Source organism: Pseudophryne corroboree, chromosome 6 (assembly GCF_028390025.1).
Source record: "Pseudophryne corroboree isolate aPseCor3 chromosome 6, aPseCor3.hap2, whole genome shotgun sequence".
NCBI lineage: Eukaryota > Metazoa > Chordata > Amphibia > Anura > Myobatrachidae > Pseudophryne > Pseudophryne corroboree.
Genome location: NC_086449.1, coordinates 429,931,428 through 429,950,213, shown reverse-complemented (window position 1 = coordinate 429,950,213; position 18,786 = coordinate 429,931,428). Strand labels below are relative to the sequence as shown.

At 50.4% G+C, this 18,786-nt stretch overlaps 2 protein-coding genes across 3 annotated transcripts in view; one reads left to right on the top strand and one right to left on the bottom strand.

Annotated features, from left to right (window-relative positions):
* The window catches only part of LOC134932530 (putative nuclease HARBI1), a 49,838-nt gene extending 48,627 nt beyond the window's left edge, over nucleotides 1–1,211 (bottom strand). Inside the window, exon 1 of the transcript XR_010179386.1 lies at nucleotides 1,167–1,211. The gene's annotated coding sequence lies outside the window, so the exon portion shown is untranslated. The remainder of the gene's footprint in view (nucleotides 1–1,166) is intronic.
* A 165-nt stretch (nucleotides 1,212–1,376) lies between these two features.
* Nucleotides 1,377–18,786, top strand: part of SYPL1 (synaptophysin like 1) — a 166,622-nt gene continuing 149,212 nt past the window's right edge. Inside the window, exons 1-2 of one of the 2 annotated variants that reach the window (XM_063927046.1) lie at nucleotides 1,377–1,555; nucleotides 1,649–1,720. In XM_063927046.1, coding sequence (XP_063783116.1) covers nucleotides 1,538–1,555; nucleotides 1,649–1,720 — 90 coding nt within the window. In that variant the 5' untranslated portion in view covers nucleotides 1,377–1,537. The remainder of the gene's footprint in view (nucleotides 1,556–1,648; nucleotides 1,721–18,786) is intronic. The other variant, XM_063927047.1, reaches the window with a different exon arrangement.

The following is an 18,786-nucleotide window of genomic DNA, read 5'->3' as shown; positions in this document are numbered from 1 at the left end:
CCCCAGTGCCAGATATTCTCCCACAGTGCCAGATATTCCCCCCCAGTGCCAGGTATATGCCCCCAGTGCCAGGTATATGCCCCCAGTGCCAGGTACATGCCCCCCCAGTGCCAGTTATATGCTCCCAGTGCCAGGTATATGCCCCTAGTGCCAGATATTCCCCCCCAGTGCCAGGTATATGTTCCCAGTGCCGGGTATATGCCCCCAGTGCCGGGTATATGCCCCCCCAGTGCCAGATATTCTCCCACAGTGCCAGATATTCCCCCCCAGTGCCAGGTATATGCCCCCAGTGCCAGGTACATGCCCCCCCAGTGCCAGTTATATGCTCCCAGTGCCAGGTATATGCCCCCAGTGCCAGATATTCCCCCCCAGTGCCTGCTCCCCCCCCCCCCCAGTGCCAGGTATATGCCCCCAGTGCCGGGTATATGCCCCCCCAATGCCGGGTATATGCCCCCAGTGCCAGATATTCCCCCCCAGTGCCTGCTTCCCCCCCAGTGCCAGGTATATGCCTCCAGTGCTGGGTATATGCCTCCCCCCCAGTGCCAGGTATATGCCCCCCCCAGTGCCAGGCATATGCCCCAAGTGCCAGGTACATGCCCCCAGTGCCAGGTATATGCCCCCCCAGTGCCAGGTACATGCCCTCAGTGCCGGGTATATGCCCCCCCAGTGCCAGGTATATGTCCCCAGTGCCAGGTATATGCCGCAGTGCCTGCTCCCCCGGCCCCCCCCTCCCCTCTCTATGTGTTGGAGGGACACGAGCGCATCGCGCGTCTCTCCTGTGTCCCTCCTGGCTCTCCCCCCGGCCGGTCTAATGAAGGAAGTGCCGTTCGTGAGCCAATCAGAGCTCACGAACGGCACATGCTTCCTTAGATCGGCCGGAGGAGAGCCAGGAGGGACACAGGAGAGACGCGCGATGCGGGAGAGGAGACCGCAGATTGACATGCGGACGTTCGTCCGCATGTTAATCTGTTCTAAATGCCGGCCGGCGGCTGTGGGCCCTTTAGTGCGGCGGGGCCCCAGTGCACTGCACTGCCTGCCCCGCCAGTAGTTCCGCCCCTGGGTCAGGGGATGGCAGTTTGGGTCAAGCGACCTGCCTTATCGCCTCCGCTGGCTGTATACGTTGTAGAAGACACTAGTAATTGACCCGCAGTAACGGGATCACGTACTGCATGGGTCTTCATCCTGTGGCCCTCCAGCTGCTGTGAAACTACACATCCCAGCATGCCCTGCCACAGTTTTGCTATTAAGGTATGCTAAAACTGAGGCAGGGCATGCTGGGATGTGTAGTTCCACAGCAGCTGGAGGGTCGCAGGTTGAAGACCCATGACGTACTGTTTATACACAGCGAACTATTACTATGAGGTAGTACCCGTGCTATCAGATTGAAGCAGCCAGCGCAGGCGCTGTGTGTCCTTCCGCCACCAGTAGGCGGATCACTTCGCATTTACCTCCCTTTTTGGGGGTGGTTGTAGCAGGAGCTGTGTGGACTTCCCACCCAGGGGCGGCGCTGAGTGAGCACTGATCGCAGACGTAGGAAATGAACCGGCTGACTCAGGTATTGAAGGCGGCCGTCCAACCCGTTCCTGTCCCGGGGTGATCGCCATTCCCGCAGCCCGTCCCCTCATTAGCCTGTTCTCTGTCATTGCAGAAAATGTCGGGCCTGCAGCTTAACTTCTCCCCGCTTAAGGAGCCCCTGGGTTTCATCAAGTTGCTGGAGTGGGTGAGTAGAAGCGGAGCTAGGCCTGTGTGCCTGCGGGTTACCTGTCTCCGGCGTGCCATGGGGCTCCCCCGCAACAGGTACACACGTGCTGCACTCCCGGCACTGCATCTTCTCTGTCCCCACTGAGGGAACGTGACACCGGCATAGGCCACATGCAGACCCTCCGGCATGACCCGTTCCAGCAGCTGCAACATGCGCTAGTCAGAGGTAATGCATGAGAGAGGTGATTTCAAGACAAGTGACTGGGGAAGGTTAAGTGCAGGAGCGGAGCACCTTGTACCTGCTGGAAGGGGGCATGTTGGGGGTTCTGCGCCGTGCAGCTCCCGGCTACCCCCTGCACAGTGGGACTGGGCACAGATCATACACGGGAGGGACAGTGGTTGGGGAGTGTTGATAGCATCTGCTGTATACGCGGCATGGTTGTGCATTGGGCACATCGGGCATGTGCGAGCATAATGTGTGTAGCCTACAGGTCGCAGTTTCCTGCTGCTGGCCCGCGTCCTGTGAGTGTGCCTGCCGCTGCTCCTCATATCTGCGATGGGCGCTGGCTGCTCCAGTCCCTCTTATTTGCCAAGTCTGGGTGGAGTTGCTGTCAGAGGGTCACGAGGAGGGATTATTTATCCCTCAGTCGGTCCTGAGATGTAATGAGCCTATCTCCTACAGTGTGATGTGAGGAATTCCTCACCAGTGTAATTGGCGTTACACTCCTCTGAATACTGGGACCTATATCATGCTCTATAGATCATTCAGCTGTTTATCATTTTGGGATAGATACATCCCGTTTATTAAAAAAAAAATAACAAAAAAAAAGTCTGGTTTTAAATATTCCATGTTTGCAACCAGGTTTTGTACTCATTTCATTGTTTATTTTTGGCTGCAAATTTTTTTTTTCCAGATAACTTAATTTTCCTGCACACTTGTATTACTAAAATATTCACTGACAACAAATAATTCTATGTAATGTCTAATATTTCATAAGCACTTATCGTATCGTATTTGCAACTGTTACTGAACTATTACTGGATCTTCTGATTAAAAGTATTGTATATCATCTATACTGCTTGCTAAGTTGATTACGGCTTTTGTTGATCAGCAGGAAACTTTTTTAAATTAAAGGCAATATCGGTGCTATAGAGGTTGCATAGGATTAACAAGAGATTTCAACAGTCCACAGTCAATCACTGTGATGGTGTGTACACACGGTGATATCCTTGCTATGCCTGATTTTCACTTTGCGATTTCCCCTGAACTCCCTGGATCCCAGCACCACCGATTTTGACTACTTTTCTTGAGATATGGACTATGGGGTCGATTCAATTCAGCAACAGTTGAATAGTGCCGGGAATTAGCTCCCGGTGCTATTCAATACAGCGACTAGTTACCCTCAATTGTCGGGAATTCTTCTCTCAGCCTCGGGGGTGAGAAGAAAACCAACAAAAGAGCTGCTGCGCGGACGGTGCAAGGCTGATTCTGTCGGGAATCGGCATCGCCGCAGGTAGTTAAGTCGGAGAATGCTCGTTCTCCCGACAAAACAACCTGTTAAGTCCGTGAGAACGGGCATTCTCCGACTTAACTTTAGCTGAATTGAATAGCGTTGGGAGCTAATTTCTAGCGCTATTCAACTGTTGCTGAATTGAATCGACCCCTATGTGTGCTTACGATTTTGGCTTATGTGAGATTTAATTGACATGTGAGATGAACTAGATAGTACACCGATCTAGCAAGGATTGACTTGCCTGCACAGTCTATCTTTTCTTGCGATACCGACCTGGCGGGACCGCACATCGGGATCGAATCAGGATCGCAAATGGCATAACACCTTGCGAGTTGCACTAGCTTTTCTCTAACGTCCTAGTGGATGCTGGGGACTCCGTAAGGACCATGGGGAATAGACGGGCTCCGCAGGAGACAGGGCACTCTAAGAAAGAATTAGGACTACTGGTGTGCTCTGGCTCCTCCCTCTATGTCCCTCCTCCAGACCTCAGTTAGAATCTGTGCCCGGACGAGATGGGTGCACCTTAGTGAGCTCTCCTGAGCTTGCTAGAAAGGAAGTATTTTGTTAGGTTTTTTATTTTCAGAGAGCTTCTGCTGGCAACAGACTCTCTGCTACTTGGGACTGAGGGGAGAGAAGCAGCCCTACTAACTGCGGATAGGTCTTGCTTCTTAGGCTACTGGACACCATTAGCTCCAGAGGGATCGAACACAGGAATGCACCCTTGGTCGTCCGATCCCGGAGCCGCGCCGCCGTCCCCCTCGTAGAGCCAGAAGCAAGAAGACTTCAAAAGCGGCGGCAGAAGACTCCAGTCTTCATATGAGGTAGCGCACAGCACTGCAGCTGTGCGCCATTGCTCCCACATTAAACCCACACATTCCGGTCACAGTAGGGTGCAGGGGGGGTGGGCTGGGCAGCAATTGGGTACCTCTTGGCAAAGTGGGCATATATACAGCTAGGCACTGTATATATGCACGAGCCCCCGCCATTATTTTACACAAAATCGCGGGACAGAACCCTGCCGCTGAGCGGGCGGGGCTTCTTCCTCAGCACTCGCCAGCGCCATTTTCTCTCCACAGCTCAGCTGAGAGGAAGCTCCCCAGGCTCTCCCCTGCAGAATCACGGTAGAAAGAGGGTAAAAAGAGAGGGGGGGGCACATAAATTTAGTGCAAAATCAGTATATACAGCAGCTACTGGGTAAACACTAAGTTACTGTGTAATTCCTGGGTCATATAGCGCTGGGGTGTGTGCTGGCATACTCTCTCTCTCTGTCTCTCCAAAGGGCCTTGTGGGGGAACTGTCTTCAAAAAGAGCATCCCCTGTGTGTGTGTGGTGTCGGTACGCGTGTGTCGACATGTTTGACGAGGAAGGCTATGTGGAAGCAGAGCGGGAGCAAATTAATGAGGTGTCTCCGCCGACGGCGCTGACACCTGATTGGATGGATATGTGGAAGGTTTTAAATGATAATGTTTATTTACTTGCATAAAAGGTTGGATAAAGCTGAAGCCTTGGGACAGTCAGGGTCTCAACCCATGCCTGATCCTACAGCGCAGAGGCCGTCAGGGTCTCAGAAGCGCCCACTATCCCAAATTGTTGACACAGATATCAACACGGATTCTGACTCCAGTGTCGATGGTGATGATGCAAAGTTGCAGCCTAAAATGGCTAAAGCCATCCGCTACATGATTATAGCAATGAAGGATGTATTGCACATCTCAGAGGAAAACCCGGTCCCTGACAAGAGGGTTTATATGTTTGGGGAAAAAAGGCATGAGCTGACCATTCCCCCTTCACATGAGTTAAATGAGTTATGTGAAAAAGCTTGGGAATCCCCATATAGGAAAATGCAGATTTCCAAACTGTTGCTTATGGCGTATCCTTTCCCGCCAACGGACAGGTTACGCTGGGAATCCTCCCCTAGGGTAGACAAAGCCTTGATACGCTTATCTAAGAAGGTAGCCCTGCCGTCACAGGATACGGCCGCCCTAAAAGATCCTGCGGATAGAAAGCAGGAAGGTGTCCTGAAGTCCATTTATACACATTCAGGTACCCTGCTAAGGCCGGCAATTGCGTCAGCCTGGATGTTTAGTGCTGTAGCAGCATGGACAGATACCGAGGAACTTGATACCTTGGATAAGGATTCTATATTACTGACCCTGGGGCATATAAAAGACGCTGTCCTATATATGAGAGATGCCCAGAGAGACATTACCCTGCTGGGCTCTAGAGTAAATGTAATGTCTATTTCTCTAACGTCCTAGTGGATGCTGGGGACTCCGTCAGGACCATGGGGAATAGCGGGCTCCGCAGGAGACAGGGCACATCTAAATAAAGCTTTTAGGATCACATGGTGCGTACTGGCTCCTCCCCCTATGACCCTCCTCCAAGCCTCAGTTAGGTTTTTGTGCCCGTCCGAGAAGGGTGCAATCTAGGTGGCTCTCCTAAAGAGCTGCTTAGAAAAAGTTTTTAGGTTTTTTTATTTTCAGTGAGTCCTGCTGGCAACAGGATCACTGCATCGAGGGACTTAGGGGAGAGATTTCCAACTCACCTGCGTGCAGGATGGATTGGAGTCTTAGGCTACTGGACACATAGCTCCAGAGGGAGTCGGAACACAGGTCATCCTGGGGTTCGTCCCGGAGCCGCGCCGCCGACCCCCCCTTACAGATGCTGAAGATCGGAGGTCCGGAAAGCAGGCGGCAGAAGACTCCTCAGTCTTCATGAAGGTAGCGCACAGCACTGCAGCTGTGCACCATTGTTGCTACACGTCTCACTGATCAGTCACGGAGGGTGCAGGGCGCTGCTGGGGGCGCCCTGGGCAGCAATATTAAATACCTTGAGTGGCGAAAAATACATCACATATAGCCATTAAGGCTATATGTATGTATTTAACCCAGGCCAGTTGTCTTAAAAACCGGGAGAAAAGCCCGCCGAAAAAAGGGCGGAGCTTATTCTCCTCAGCACTCAGCGCCATTTTCCTGCTCAGCTCCGCTGGTGAGGAAGGCTCCCAGGACTCTCCCCTGCACTGCACTACAGAAACAGGGTAACAAAGAGAAGGGGGGCATAATTTGGCGATATTTATATATTAAAAGCGCTTATAACAAAAACAACACCTTCTAGGGTTGTTTATATACATTTATAGCGCTTTTGGTGTGTGCTGGCAAACTCTCCCTCTGTCTCCCCAAAGGGCTAAGAGGGTCCTGTCTTCGATTAGAGCATTCCCTGTGTGGCTGCTGTGTGTCGGTACGTGTGTGTCGACATGTATGAGGACGATGTTGGTGTGGAGGCAGAGCAATTGCCGGTAATGGTGATGTCACCCCCTAGGGAGTCGACACCGGAATGGATGGCTTTAGTTATGGAATTACGTGATAATGTTAGCACATTACAAAAGTCAGTTGACGAAATGAGACGGCCGGAAAACCAGTTAGTACCGGCTCAGGCGTCTCAGACACCGTCAGGGGCTGTAAAACGTCCCTTACCTCAGTCAGTCGACACGGGTACCGACACAGATGAATCTAGTGTCGACGGTGAAGAAACAAACGTATTTTCCAATAGGGCCACACGTTATATGATCACGGCAATGAAGGAGGCTTTGCAGATCTCTGATACTGCTGGTACCTCAAAAAGGGGTGGGGGGTGAAAAAACTACCTGTGGGGGGTGAAAAAACTACCTGTAGCTTTTCCAGAATCAGAGGAATTGAATGACGTGTGTGATGAAGCGTGGGTTAACCCAGATAGAAAACTGCTAATTTCCAAGAAGTTATTGGCATTATACCCTTTCCCACCAGAGGTTAGGGCGCGCTGGGAAACACCCCCTAGGGTGGATAAGGCGCTCACACGTTTATCAAAACAAGTGGCGTTGCCGTCTCCTGATACGGCCGCCCTCAAGGATCCAGCAGATAGGAGGCTGGAAACTACCCTGAAGAGTATATACACGCATACTGGTGTTATACTGCGACCGGCAATAGCCTCAGCCTGGATGTGCAGTGCTGGGGTAGTGTGGTTGGATTCCCTGACTGAAAATATTGATACCCTGGATAGGGACAGTATTTTATTGACTCTAGAGCAATTAAAGGATGCGTTTCTTTATATGCGAGATGCTCAGAGGGATATTTGTGATCTAGCATCCAGAGTAAGTGCGATGTCCATATCTGCCAGAAGAAGTTTATGGACGCGACAGTGGTCAGGTGATGCGGATTCCAAAAGTATTGCCATATAAAGGAGAGGAATTATTTGGGGTCGGTCTTACGGACCTGGTGGCCACGGCAACTGCCGGCAAATCCACCTTTTTACCTCAGACCCCCTCCCAACAGAAAAAGACACCGTCTTTTCAGCCGCAGTCCTTTCACTCCTATAAAAACAAGCGAGCAAAAGGACAGTCTTATCTGCCGCGAGGCAGAGGAAAGGGTAAGAGAGGGCAGCAAGCAGCCCCTGCCCAGGACCAGAAGCCCGCCCTGGGTTCTACAAAGCCATCAGCATGACGCTGGGGCTTTACAAGCGGACTCAGGAGCGGTGGGGGGTCGACTCAAGATTTTCAGCAATCAGTGGGCTCGCTCACAGGTGGACCCGTGGATCCTGCAGATAGTATCTCAGGGTTACATGTTGGAATTCGAAAAGTCTCCCCCTCGCCGGTTCCTAAAGTCTGCTTTACCAACGTCTCCCTCAGAAAGGACGTCGGTATTGGAAGCCATTCACAAGCTGTATTCTCAGCAGGTGATAGTCAAGGTACCCCTCCTACAACAGGGAAAGGGGTATTATTCCACACTATTTGTGGTACCGAAGCCGGACGGTTCGGTAAGACCTATTCTAAACCTAAAATCCTTGAACCTGTACATACAGAAATTCAAGTTCAAGATGGAGTCACTCAGAGCAGTGATAGCGAATCTGGAAGAAGGGGACTTCATGGTGTCCCTGGACATAAAAGATGCTTATCTGCATGTCCCAATTTACCCTTCACACCAAGGGTATCTCAGGTTCGTGATACAAGACTGTCATTATCAGTTTCAAACGCTGCCGTTTGGTTTGTCCACGGCTCCTCGGGTCTTTACCAAGGTAATGACCGAAATGATGGTTCTTCTACGAAGAAAAGGCGTATTAATTATCCCTTACTTGGACGATCTCCTGATAAGGGCAAAGTCCAGAGAACAGCTGGAAGTCGGTGTAGCACTAACCCAGGTAGTGCTTCAGCAACACGGGTGGATTCTGAATCTTCCAAAATCTCAATTGACCCCGACAACACGTCTGCTGTTCCTGGGAATGATTCTGGACACGGTTCAGAAAAAGGTGTTTCTCCCGGAGGAGAAAGCAAGGGAGTTATCCGAACTGGTCAGGAACCTCCTAAAACCAGGAACTGTGTCAGTACATCAATGCACAAGAGTCCTGGGAAAGATGGTGGCTTCTTACGAAGCAATTCCATTCGGCAGATTCCACGCACGGACATTTCAGTGGGATCTGCTGGACAAATGGTCCGGATCGCATCTGCACATGCATCAGCGGATAACACTGTCACCAAGAACAAGGGTGTCTCTCCTGTGGTGGTTGCAGAGTGCCCATCTGTTAGAGGGCCGCAGATTCGGCATACAGGACTGGGTCCTGGTGACTACGGATGCCAGCTTACGAGGCTGGGGAGCAGTCACACAGGGAAGAAACTTCCAGGGCGTGTGGTCAAACCTGGAGACGTCCCTTCACATAAATATACTGGAGCTAAGAGCGATCTACAATGCTCTAAGCCTGGCAAAACCGCTGCTTCAGGGTCAGCCGGTGTTGATCCAGTCGGACAACATCACGGCAGTCGCCCACGTAAACCGACAAGGCGGCACGAGAAGCAGAAGAGCAATGACAGAAGCTGCAAGGATTCTACGCTGGGCGGAAAATCATGTCATAGCACTGTCAGCAGTGTTCATTCCGGGAGTGGACAACTGGGAAGCAGACTTCCTCAGCAGACACGACCTTCACCCGGGAGAGTGGGGACTTCATCCAGAAGTTTTCCACATGATTGTGAACCGTTGGGAAAAACCAAAGGTGGACATGATGGCGTCTCGCCTCAACAAAAAATTGGACAGATATTGCGCCAGGTCAAGAGACCCTCAGGCAATAGCTGTGGACGCTCTGATAACACCGTGGGTGTACCAGTCAGTGTATGTGTTCCCTCCTCTGCCTCTCATACCAAAGGTACTGAGAATTATACGAAAAAGGGGAGTAAGAACAATACTAGTGGCTCCGGACTGGCCAAGAAGAACTTGGTATCCGGAACTTCAAGAGATGCTCACGGAGGATCCGTGGCCTCTACCTCTAAGACGGGATCTGCTTCAGCAGGCACCTTGTATGTTCCAAGACTTACCGCGTCTGCGTTTGACGGCATGGCGTTGAACGCCGGATTCTAAAAGAAAAGGGCATTCCAGAGGAAGTTATTCCTACCTTGATTAAGGCTAGAAAGGAAGTGACTGTACAACATTATCACCGCATTTGGCGAAAATATGTTGCGTGGTGTGAGGCCAAGAAGGCCCCAACGGAAGAATTTCAATTGGGTCGATTCTTACATTTCCTGCAAGCAGGATTGTCTATGGGCCTAAAATTGGGGTCCATTAAAGTTCAAATTTCGGCCGTATCAATCTTCTTCCAGAAGGAATTGGCGTCAGTGCCTGAAGTACAAACTTTTGTCAAGGGTGTACTACATATACAACCCCCAATGGTGCCTCCAGTGGCACCGTGGGATTTGAATATAGTTTTGAATTTTCTCAAATCTCATTGGTTTGAGCCTCTAAAATCGGTAGATTTAAAATACCTTACATGGAAGGTAACCATGCTATTGGCCCTGGCTTCAGCCAGGAGAGTTTCAGAGTTGGCGGCTTTATCGTACAAAAGCCCATATCTGTTTTTCCATTCGGACAGGGCAGAACTGCGGACACGTCCTCATTTTCTCCCTAAGGTGGTTTCGGCTTTTCACTTGAACCAGCCTATTGTGGTGCCTGCGGCTACTAGCGACTTGGAGGACTCCAAGTTACTGGACGTTGTCAGAGCATTAAAAATATATATTTCAAGGACAGCTGAAGTCAGAAAATCTGACTCATTGTTTATATTGTATGCACCCAACAAGATGGGTGCTCCTGCGTCTAAACAGACGATTGCACGTTGGATCTGTAGCACAATCCAGCTTGCACATTCTGTGGCAGGCCTGCCACAGCCTAAATCCGTAAAGGCCCACTCCACAAGGAAAGTGGGCTCATCTTGGGCGGCTGCCCGAGGGGTCTCGGCATTACAACTTTGCCGAGCAGCTACGTGGTCAGGGGAGAACACGTTTGTAAAATTTTTACAAATTTGATACTCTGGCTAAGGAGGACCTGGAGTTCTCTCATTCGGTGCTGCAGAGTCATCCGCACTCTCCCGCCCGTTTGGGAGCTTTGGTATAATCCCCATGGTCCTGACGGAGTCCCCAGCATCCACTAGGACGTTAGAGAAAATAAGAATTTACTTACCGATAATTCTATTTCTCGTAGTCCGTAGTGGATGCTGGGCGCCCATCCCAAGTGCGGATTGTCTGCAATGCTTGTACATAGTTATTGTTACAAAAATCGGGTTATTACTATTGTTGTGAGCCATCTTTTCAGAGGCTACTTCGTTTTTTGTTATCATACTGTTAACTGGGTTCAGATCACAAGTTCTACGGTGTGGCTGGTATGAGTCTTACCCGGGATTCAAGATCCTTCCTTATTGTGTACGCTCGTCCGGGCACAGTACCTAACTGAGGCTTGGAGGAGGGTCATAGGGGGAGGAGCCAGTACGCACCATGTGATCCTAAAAGCTTTATTTAGATGTGCCCTGTCTCCTGCGGAGCCCGCTATTCCCCATGGTCCTGACGGAGTCCCCAGCATCCACTACGGACTACGAGAAATAGAATTATCGGTAAGTAAATTCTTATTTTCTCTGACGTCCTAGTGGATGCTGGGGACTCCGTCAGGACCATGGGGAATAGCGGCTCCGCAGGAGACGGGGCACAAAAAAGTAAGCTTTTAGGATCACATGGTGTGTACTGGCTCCTCCCCCTATGACCCTCCTCCAAGCCTCAGTTAGGTTTTTGTGCCCGTCCGAGCAGGGTGCAATCTAGGTGGCTCTCCTAAAGAGATGCTTAGAAAAAGTTTTTAGGTTTTTTTATTTTCAGTGAGTCCTGCTGGCAACAGGCTCACTGCATCGAGGGACTTAGGGGAGAGAATTTCAACTCACCTGCGTGCAGGATGGATTGGAGTCTTAGGCTACTGGACACATAGCTCCAGAGGGAGTCGGAACACAGGTCTCACCCTGGGGTTCGTCCCGGAGCCGCGCCGCCGGCCCCCTTGCAGATGCCGAAAAGTGAAGAGGTCCAGAAACCGGCGGCAGAAGACTTTTCAGTCTTCATGAGGTAGCGCACAGCACTGCAGCTGTGCGCCATTGTTGTCACACACTTCACACCAAACGGTCACGGAGGGTGCAGGGCGCTGCTGGGGGCGCCCTGGGCAGCAATATTTAATACCTTTAGGGCAAAAGAATACATCACATATAGCCATTGAGGCTATATGTATGTATTTAACCCATGCCATATAGCTAAAACTCCGGGAGAAAAGCCCGCCGAAAAGGGGGCGGGGCTTATTCTCCTCAGCACACGGCGCCATTTTCCTGCTCGGCTCCGCTGTGAGGAAGGCTCCCAGGACTCTCCCCTGCACTGCACTACAGAAACAGGGTAAAACAGAGAGGGGGGGCACCTTTTGGCGATATTTTGATATATTTAAGCTGCTATAAGGAACAACACTTATATAAGGTTGTTACCATATATATTATAGCGCTTGGGTGTGTGCTGGCAAACTCTCCCTCTGTCTCCCCAAAGGGCTAGTGGGGTCCTGTCTTCGATAAGAGCATTCCCTGTGTGTCTGCTGTGTGTCGGTACGTGTGTGTCGACATGTATGAGGACGATGTTGGTGTGGAGGCGGAGCAATTGCCGGTAATGGTGATGTCACCCCCTAGGGAGTCGACATCGGAATGGATGGCTTTAATTATGGAATTACGTGATAATGTTAGCACGCTGCAAAAGTCAGTTGACGACATGAGACGGCCGGAAAACCAGTTAGTACCTGCCCAGGCGTCTCAGGCACCGTCAGGGGCTGTAAAACGTCCCTTACCTCAGTCAGTCGACACAGGTACCGACACAGATGAATCTAGTGTCGACGGTGAAGAAACAAACGTATTTTCCAATAGGGCCACACATTATATGATCACGGCAATGAAAGAGGCTTTGCATATCTCTGATACTGCAGGTACCTCAAAAAGGGGTATTATTTGGGGTGTGAAAAAAACTACCTGTAGTATTTCCAGAATCTGAGGAATTGAATGACGTGTGTGATGAAGCGTGGGTTAACCCAGATAGAAAACTGCTAATTTCTAAGAAGTTATTGGCACTATACCCCTTCCCACCAGAGGTTAGGGCGCGCTGGGAAACACCCCCTAGGGTGGATAAGGCGCTCACACGCTTATCAAAACAAGTGGCGTTGCCGTCTCCTGATACGGCCGCCCTCAAGGATCCAGCAGATAGGAGGCTGGAAACTACCCTGAAGAGTATATACACACATACTGGTGTTATACTGCGACCAGCAATAGCCTCAGCCTGGATGTGCAGTGCTGGGGTGGTGTGGTCGGATTCCCTGACTGAAAATATTGATACCCTGGATAGGGACAGTATTTTATTGACTTTAGAGCAATTAAAGGATGCTTTTCTTTATATGCGAGATGCTCAGAGGGATATTTGCACTCTGCCATCGAGAGTAAGTGCGATGTCCATATCTGCCAGAAGAAGTTTATGGACGCGACAGTGGTCAGGTGATGCGGATTCCAAACGGCATATGGAAATATTGCCGTATAAAGGGGAGGAATTGTTTGGCGTCGGTCTATCAGATCTGGTGGCCACGGCAACTGCCGGGAAATCCACCTTTTTACCTCAGACCCCCTCCCAACAGAAAGACACCGTCTTTTCAGCCGCAGTCCTTTCGGTCCTATAAGAACAAGCGGGCAAAAGGACAGTCATATCTGCCCCGAGGCAGAGGAAAGGGTAAGAGAGGGCAGCAAGCAGCTCCTTCCCAAGAACAGAAGCCCTCCCCGGTTTCTGCAAAGCCCTCAGCATGACGCTGGGGCTGTACAAGCGGACTCAGGGGCGGTGGGGGGTCGACTAAAGATTTTCAGCACACAGTGGGCTCGCTCACAGGTGGACCCTTGGATCCTGCAAGTAGTATCTCAGGGTTACAAGTTGGAATTCGAAAATTCTCCCCCTCGCCGGTTCCTAAAGTCTGCTTTACCAACGTCTCCCTCAGGAAGGGCGACTGTATTGGAAGCCATTCACAAGCTGTATTCTCAGCAGGTGATAGTCAAGGTACCCCTCCTACAACAGGGAGAGGGGTATTATTCCACACTATTTGTGGTACCGAAGCCGGACGGTTCGGTAAGACCTATTCTAAATCTGAAATCCTTGAACCTGTACATACAGAAATTCAAGTTCAAGATGGAGTCACTCAGAGCAGTGATAGCGAATCTGGAAGAAGGGGACTTCATGGTGTCCCTGGACATAAAAGATGCTTATCTGCATGTCCCAATTTACCCTTCACACCAAGGGTATCTCAGGTTCGTGATACAAAACTGTCATTATCAGTTTCAAACGCTGCCGTTTGGTTTGTCCACGGCACCTCGGGTCTTTACCAAGGTAATGGCCGAAATGATGGTTCTTCTACGAAGAAAAGGCGTATTAATTATCCCTTACTTGGACGATCTCCTGATAAGGGCAAGGTCCAGAGAACAGCTGGAAGTCGGAGTAGCACTAACCCAAGTAGTGCTTCAACAACACGGGTGGATTCTGAATCTTCCAAAATCTCAATTGACCCCGACGACACGTCTGCTGTTCCTGGGAATGATTCTGGACACTGTTCAGAAAAAGGTGTTTCTCCCGGAGGAGAAAGCAAGGGAGTTATCCGAACTTGTCAGGAACCTCCTAAAACCAGGAAATGTGTCAGTACATCAATGCACAAGAGTCCTGGGAAAGATGGTGGCTTCTTACGAAGCAATTCCATTCGGCAGATTCCACGCACGAATATTTCAGTGGGATCTACTGGACAAATGGTCCGGATCGCATCTGCACATGCATCAGCGGATAACACTGTCACCAAGAACAAGGGTGTCTCTTCTGTGGTGGTTGCAGAGTGCCCATCTGTTAGAGGGCCGCAGATTCGGCATACAGGACTGGGTCCTGGTGACTACGGATGCCAGCCTACGAGGCTGGGGAACAGTCACACAGGGAAGAAACTTCCAGGGCGTGTGGTCAAACCTGGAGACGTCTCTTCACATAAATATACTGGAGCTAAGAGCGATCTACAATGCTCTAAGCCTGGCAAAACCGCTGCTTCAGGGTCAGCCGGTGTTGATCCAGTCGGACAACATCACGGCAGTCGCCCACGTAAACAGACAAGGCGGCACGAGAAGCAGAAGAGCAATGACAGAAGCTGCAAGGATTCTTCGCTGGGCGGAAAATCATGTCATAGCACTGTCGGCAGTGTTCATTCCGGGAGTGGACAACTGGGAAGCAGACTTCCTCAGCAGACACGATCTTCACCCGGGAGAGTGGGGACTTCATCCAGAAGTCTTCCACATGATTGTGAACCGTTGGGAAAAACCAAAGGTGGACATGATGGCATCTCGCCTCAACAAGAAACTGGACAGATATTGCGCCAGGTCAAGAGACCCTCAGGCAATAGCTGTGGACGCTCTGGTAACACCGTGGGTGTACCAGTCCGTGTATGTGTTTCCTCCTCTGCCGCTCATACCAAAGGTACTGAGAATTATACGGCTACGGGGAGTAAGAACAATACTCGTGGCTCCGGATTGGCCAAGGAGGACTTGGTACCCGGAACTTCAAGAGATGCTCACGGTAGAGCCGGGGCCTCTACCTTTAAGAAGGGATCTGCTTCAGCAGGGACCTTGTATGTTCCAAGACTTACCGCGACTGCGTTTGACGGCATGGCGGTTGAACGCCGGATTCTAAAAGAAAAGGGCATTCCAGAGGAAGTTATTCCTACCTTGATTAAAGCCAGGAAGGAAGTGACCGCACAACATTATCACCGCATTTGGAGAAAATATGTTGCGTGGTGTGAGGCCAAGAAGGCCCCAACGGAAGAATTTCAATTGGGTCGATTCCTACATTTCCTGCAGGCAGGATTGTCTATGGGCCTCAAATTGGGGTCTATTAAGGTTCAAATTTCGGCCTTATCGATTTTCTTCCAGAAAGAATTGGCTTCAGTGCCTGAAGTTCAGACTTTTATAAAAGGTGTACTACATATACAGCCCCCGATTGTGCCTCCAGTGGCACCGTGGGATCTAAACGTAGTTTTGGATTTTCTCAAATCCCATTGGTTTGAGCCTCTCAAATCGGTAGATTTGAAGTATCTTACATGGAAAGTAACCATGCTACTGGCCCTGGCTTCAGCCAGGAGAGTATCCGAATTGGCGGCTTTATCTTACAAAAGCCCATATCTGATTTTCCATTCGGACAGGGCAGAACTGCGGACACGTCCTCATTTTCTCCCTAAGGTGGTTTCGGCTTTTCACTTGAACCAACCTATTGTGGTGCCTGCGGCTACTAGCAACTTGGAGGATTCCAAGTTGCTGGATGTTGTCAGGGCCCTGAAAATATATGTTTCCAGGACGGCTGGAGTCAGAAAATCTGACTCGTTGTTTATCCTGTATGCACCCAATAAGATGGGTGCTCCTGCGTCTAAGCAGACGATTGCTCGTTGGATCTGTAGCACAATCCAACTTGCACATTCTGTGGCAGGCCTGCCACAGCCTAAATCTGTAAATGCCCACTCCACAAGGAAGGTGGGCTCATCTTGGGCGGCTGCCCGAGGGGTCTCGGCATTACAACTTTGCCGAGCAGCTACGTGGTCAGAACAATACTAGTGGCTCCGGACTGGCCAAGAAGGACTTGGTAACCGGAACTTCAAGAGATGCTCACGGAGGATCCGTGGCCTCTACCTCCTAAGAAGGGACCTGCTCCAGCAAGGACCCTGTCTGTTCCAAGACTTACCGCGGCTGCGTTTGACGGCATGGCGGTTGAACGCCGGATCCTGAAGGAAAAAAGGCATTCCGGATGAAGTCATCCCTATCCTGATCAAAGCCAGGAAGGATGTAACCGCAAAACATTATCACCGCATTTGGCGAAAATATGTTGCGTGGTGCGAGGCCAGTAAGGCCCGACGGAGGAAATTCAACTGGGTCGATTCCTACATTTCCTGCAAACAGGAGTGTCTATGGGCCTGAAATTGGGGTCCATTAAGGTTCAAATTTCGGCTCTGTCAATTTTCTTCCAAAAAGAACTAGCTTCAGTCCCTGAAGTTCAGACATTTGTAAAAGGGGTACTGCATATACAGCCTCCTTTTGTGCCTCCAGTGGCACTTTGGGATCTCAATGTAGTTTTTGGGTTCCAAAAGTCACATTGGTTTGAACCACTTAAATCTGTGGAGTTAAAATATCTCACATGGAAAGTGGTCATGCTGTTGGCCCTGGCCTGGGCCAGGCGCGTGTCGGAATTGGCGGCTTTATCCTGTAAAAGCCCTTTTCTCTGACGTCCTAGTGGATGCTGGGGACTCCGTCAGGACCATGGGGAATAGCGGCTCCGCAGGAGACAGGGCACAAAAAAGTAAGCTTTTAGGATCACATGGTGTGTACTGGCTCCTCCCCCTATGACCCTCCTCCAAGCCTCAGTTAGGTTTTTGTGCCCGTCCGAGCAGGGTGCAATCTAGGTGGCTCTCCTAAAGAGCTGCTTAGAAAAAGTTTTTAGGTTTTTTTTATTTTCAGTGAGTCCTGCTGGCAACAGGCTCACTGCATCGAGGGACTTAGGGGAGAGAATTTCAACTCACCTGCGTGCAGGATGGATTGGAGTCTTAGGCTACTGGACACATAGCTCCAGAGGGAGTCGGAACACAGGTCTCACCCTGGGGTTCGTCCCGGAGCCGCGCCGCCGACCCCCCTTACAGATGCTGAAGATTGAAGGTCCGGAATCAGGCGGCAGAAGGCTCTTCAGTCTTCATGAAGGTAGCGCACAGCACTGCAGCTGTGCGCCATTGTTGTCACACACTTCACACCAAACGGTCACGGAGGGTGCATGGCGCTGCTGGGGGCGCCCTGGGCAGCAATATTTAATACCTTTAGGGCAAAAGAATACATCACATATAGCCATTGAGGCTATATGTATGTATTTAACCCATGCCATATAGCTAAAACTCCGGGAGAAAAGCCAGCCGAAAATGGGGCGGGGCTTATTCTCCTCAGCACACGGCGCCATTTTCCTGCTCAGCTCCGCTGTGAGGAAGGCTCCCAGGACTCTCCCCTGCACTGCACTACAGAAACAGGGTAAAACAGAGAGGGGGGGCACCTTTTGGCGATATTTTGATATATTTAAGCTGCTATAAGGAACAACACTTTTATATAAGGTTGTTACCATATATATTATAGCGCTTGGGTGTGTGCTGGCAAACTCTCCCTCTGTCTCCCCAAAGGGCTAGTGGGGTCCTGTCTTCGATAAGAGCATTCCCTGTGTGTCTGCTGTGTGTCGGTACGTGTGTGTCGACATGTATGAGGACGATGTTGGTGTGGAGGCGGAGCAATTGCCGGTAATGGTGATGTCACCCCCTAGGGAGTCGACACCGGAATGGTTGGCTTTAATTATGGAATTACGTGATAATGTTAGCACGCTGCAAAAGTCAGTTGACGACATGAGACGGCCGGAAAACCAGTTCGTACCTGCCCAGGCGTCTCAGGCACCGTCAGGGGTTGTAAAACGTCCCTTACCTCAGTCAGTCGACACAGGTACCGACACAGATGAATCTAGTGTCGACGGTGAAGAAACAAACGTATTTTCCAATAGGGCCACACGTTATATGATCACGGCAATGAAAGAGGCTTTGCATATCTCTGATACTGCAGGTACCTCAAAAAGGGGTATTATGTGGGGTGTGAAAAAACTACCTGTACTATTTCCAGAATCAGAGGAATTGAATGACGTGTGTGATGAAGCGTGGGTTAACCCAGATAGAAAACTGCTAATTTCTAAGAAGTTATTGGCACTATACCCCTTCCCACCAGAGGTTAGGGCGCGCTGGGAAACACCCCCTAGGGTGGATAAGGCGCTCACACGCTTATCAAAACAAGTGGCGTTGCCGTCTCCTGATACGGCCGCCCTCAAGGATCCAGCAGATAGGAGGCTGGAAACTACCCTGAAGAGTATATACACACATACTGGTGTTATACTGCGACCAGCAATAGCCTCAGCCTGGATGTGCAGTGCTGGGGTGGTGTGGTCGGATTCCCTGACTGAAAATATTGATACCCTGGATAGGGACAGTATTTTATTGACTTTAGAGCAATTAAAGGATGCTTTTCTTTATATGCGAGATGCTCAGAGGGATATTTGCACTCTGGCATCGAGAGTAAGTGCGATGTCCATATCTGCCAGAAGAAGTTTATGGACGCGACAGTGGTCAGGTGATGCGGATTCCAAACGGCATATGGAAGT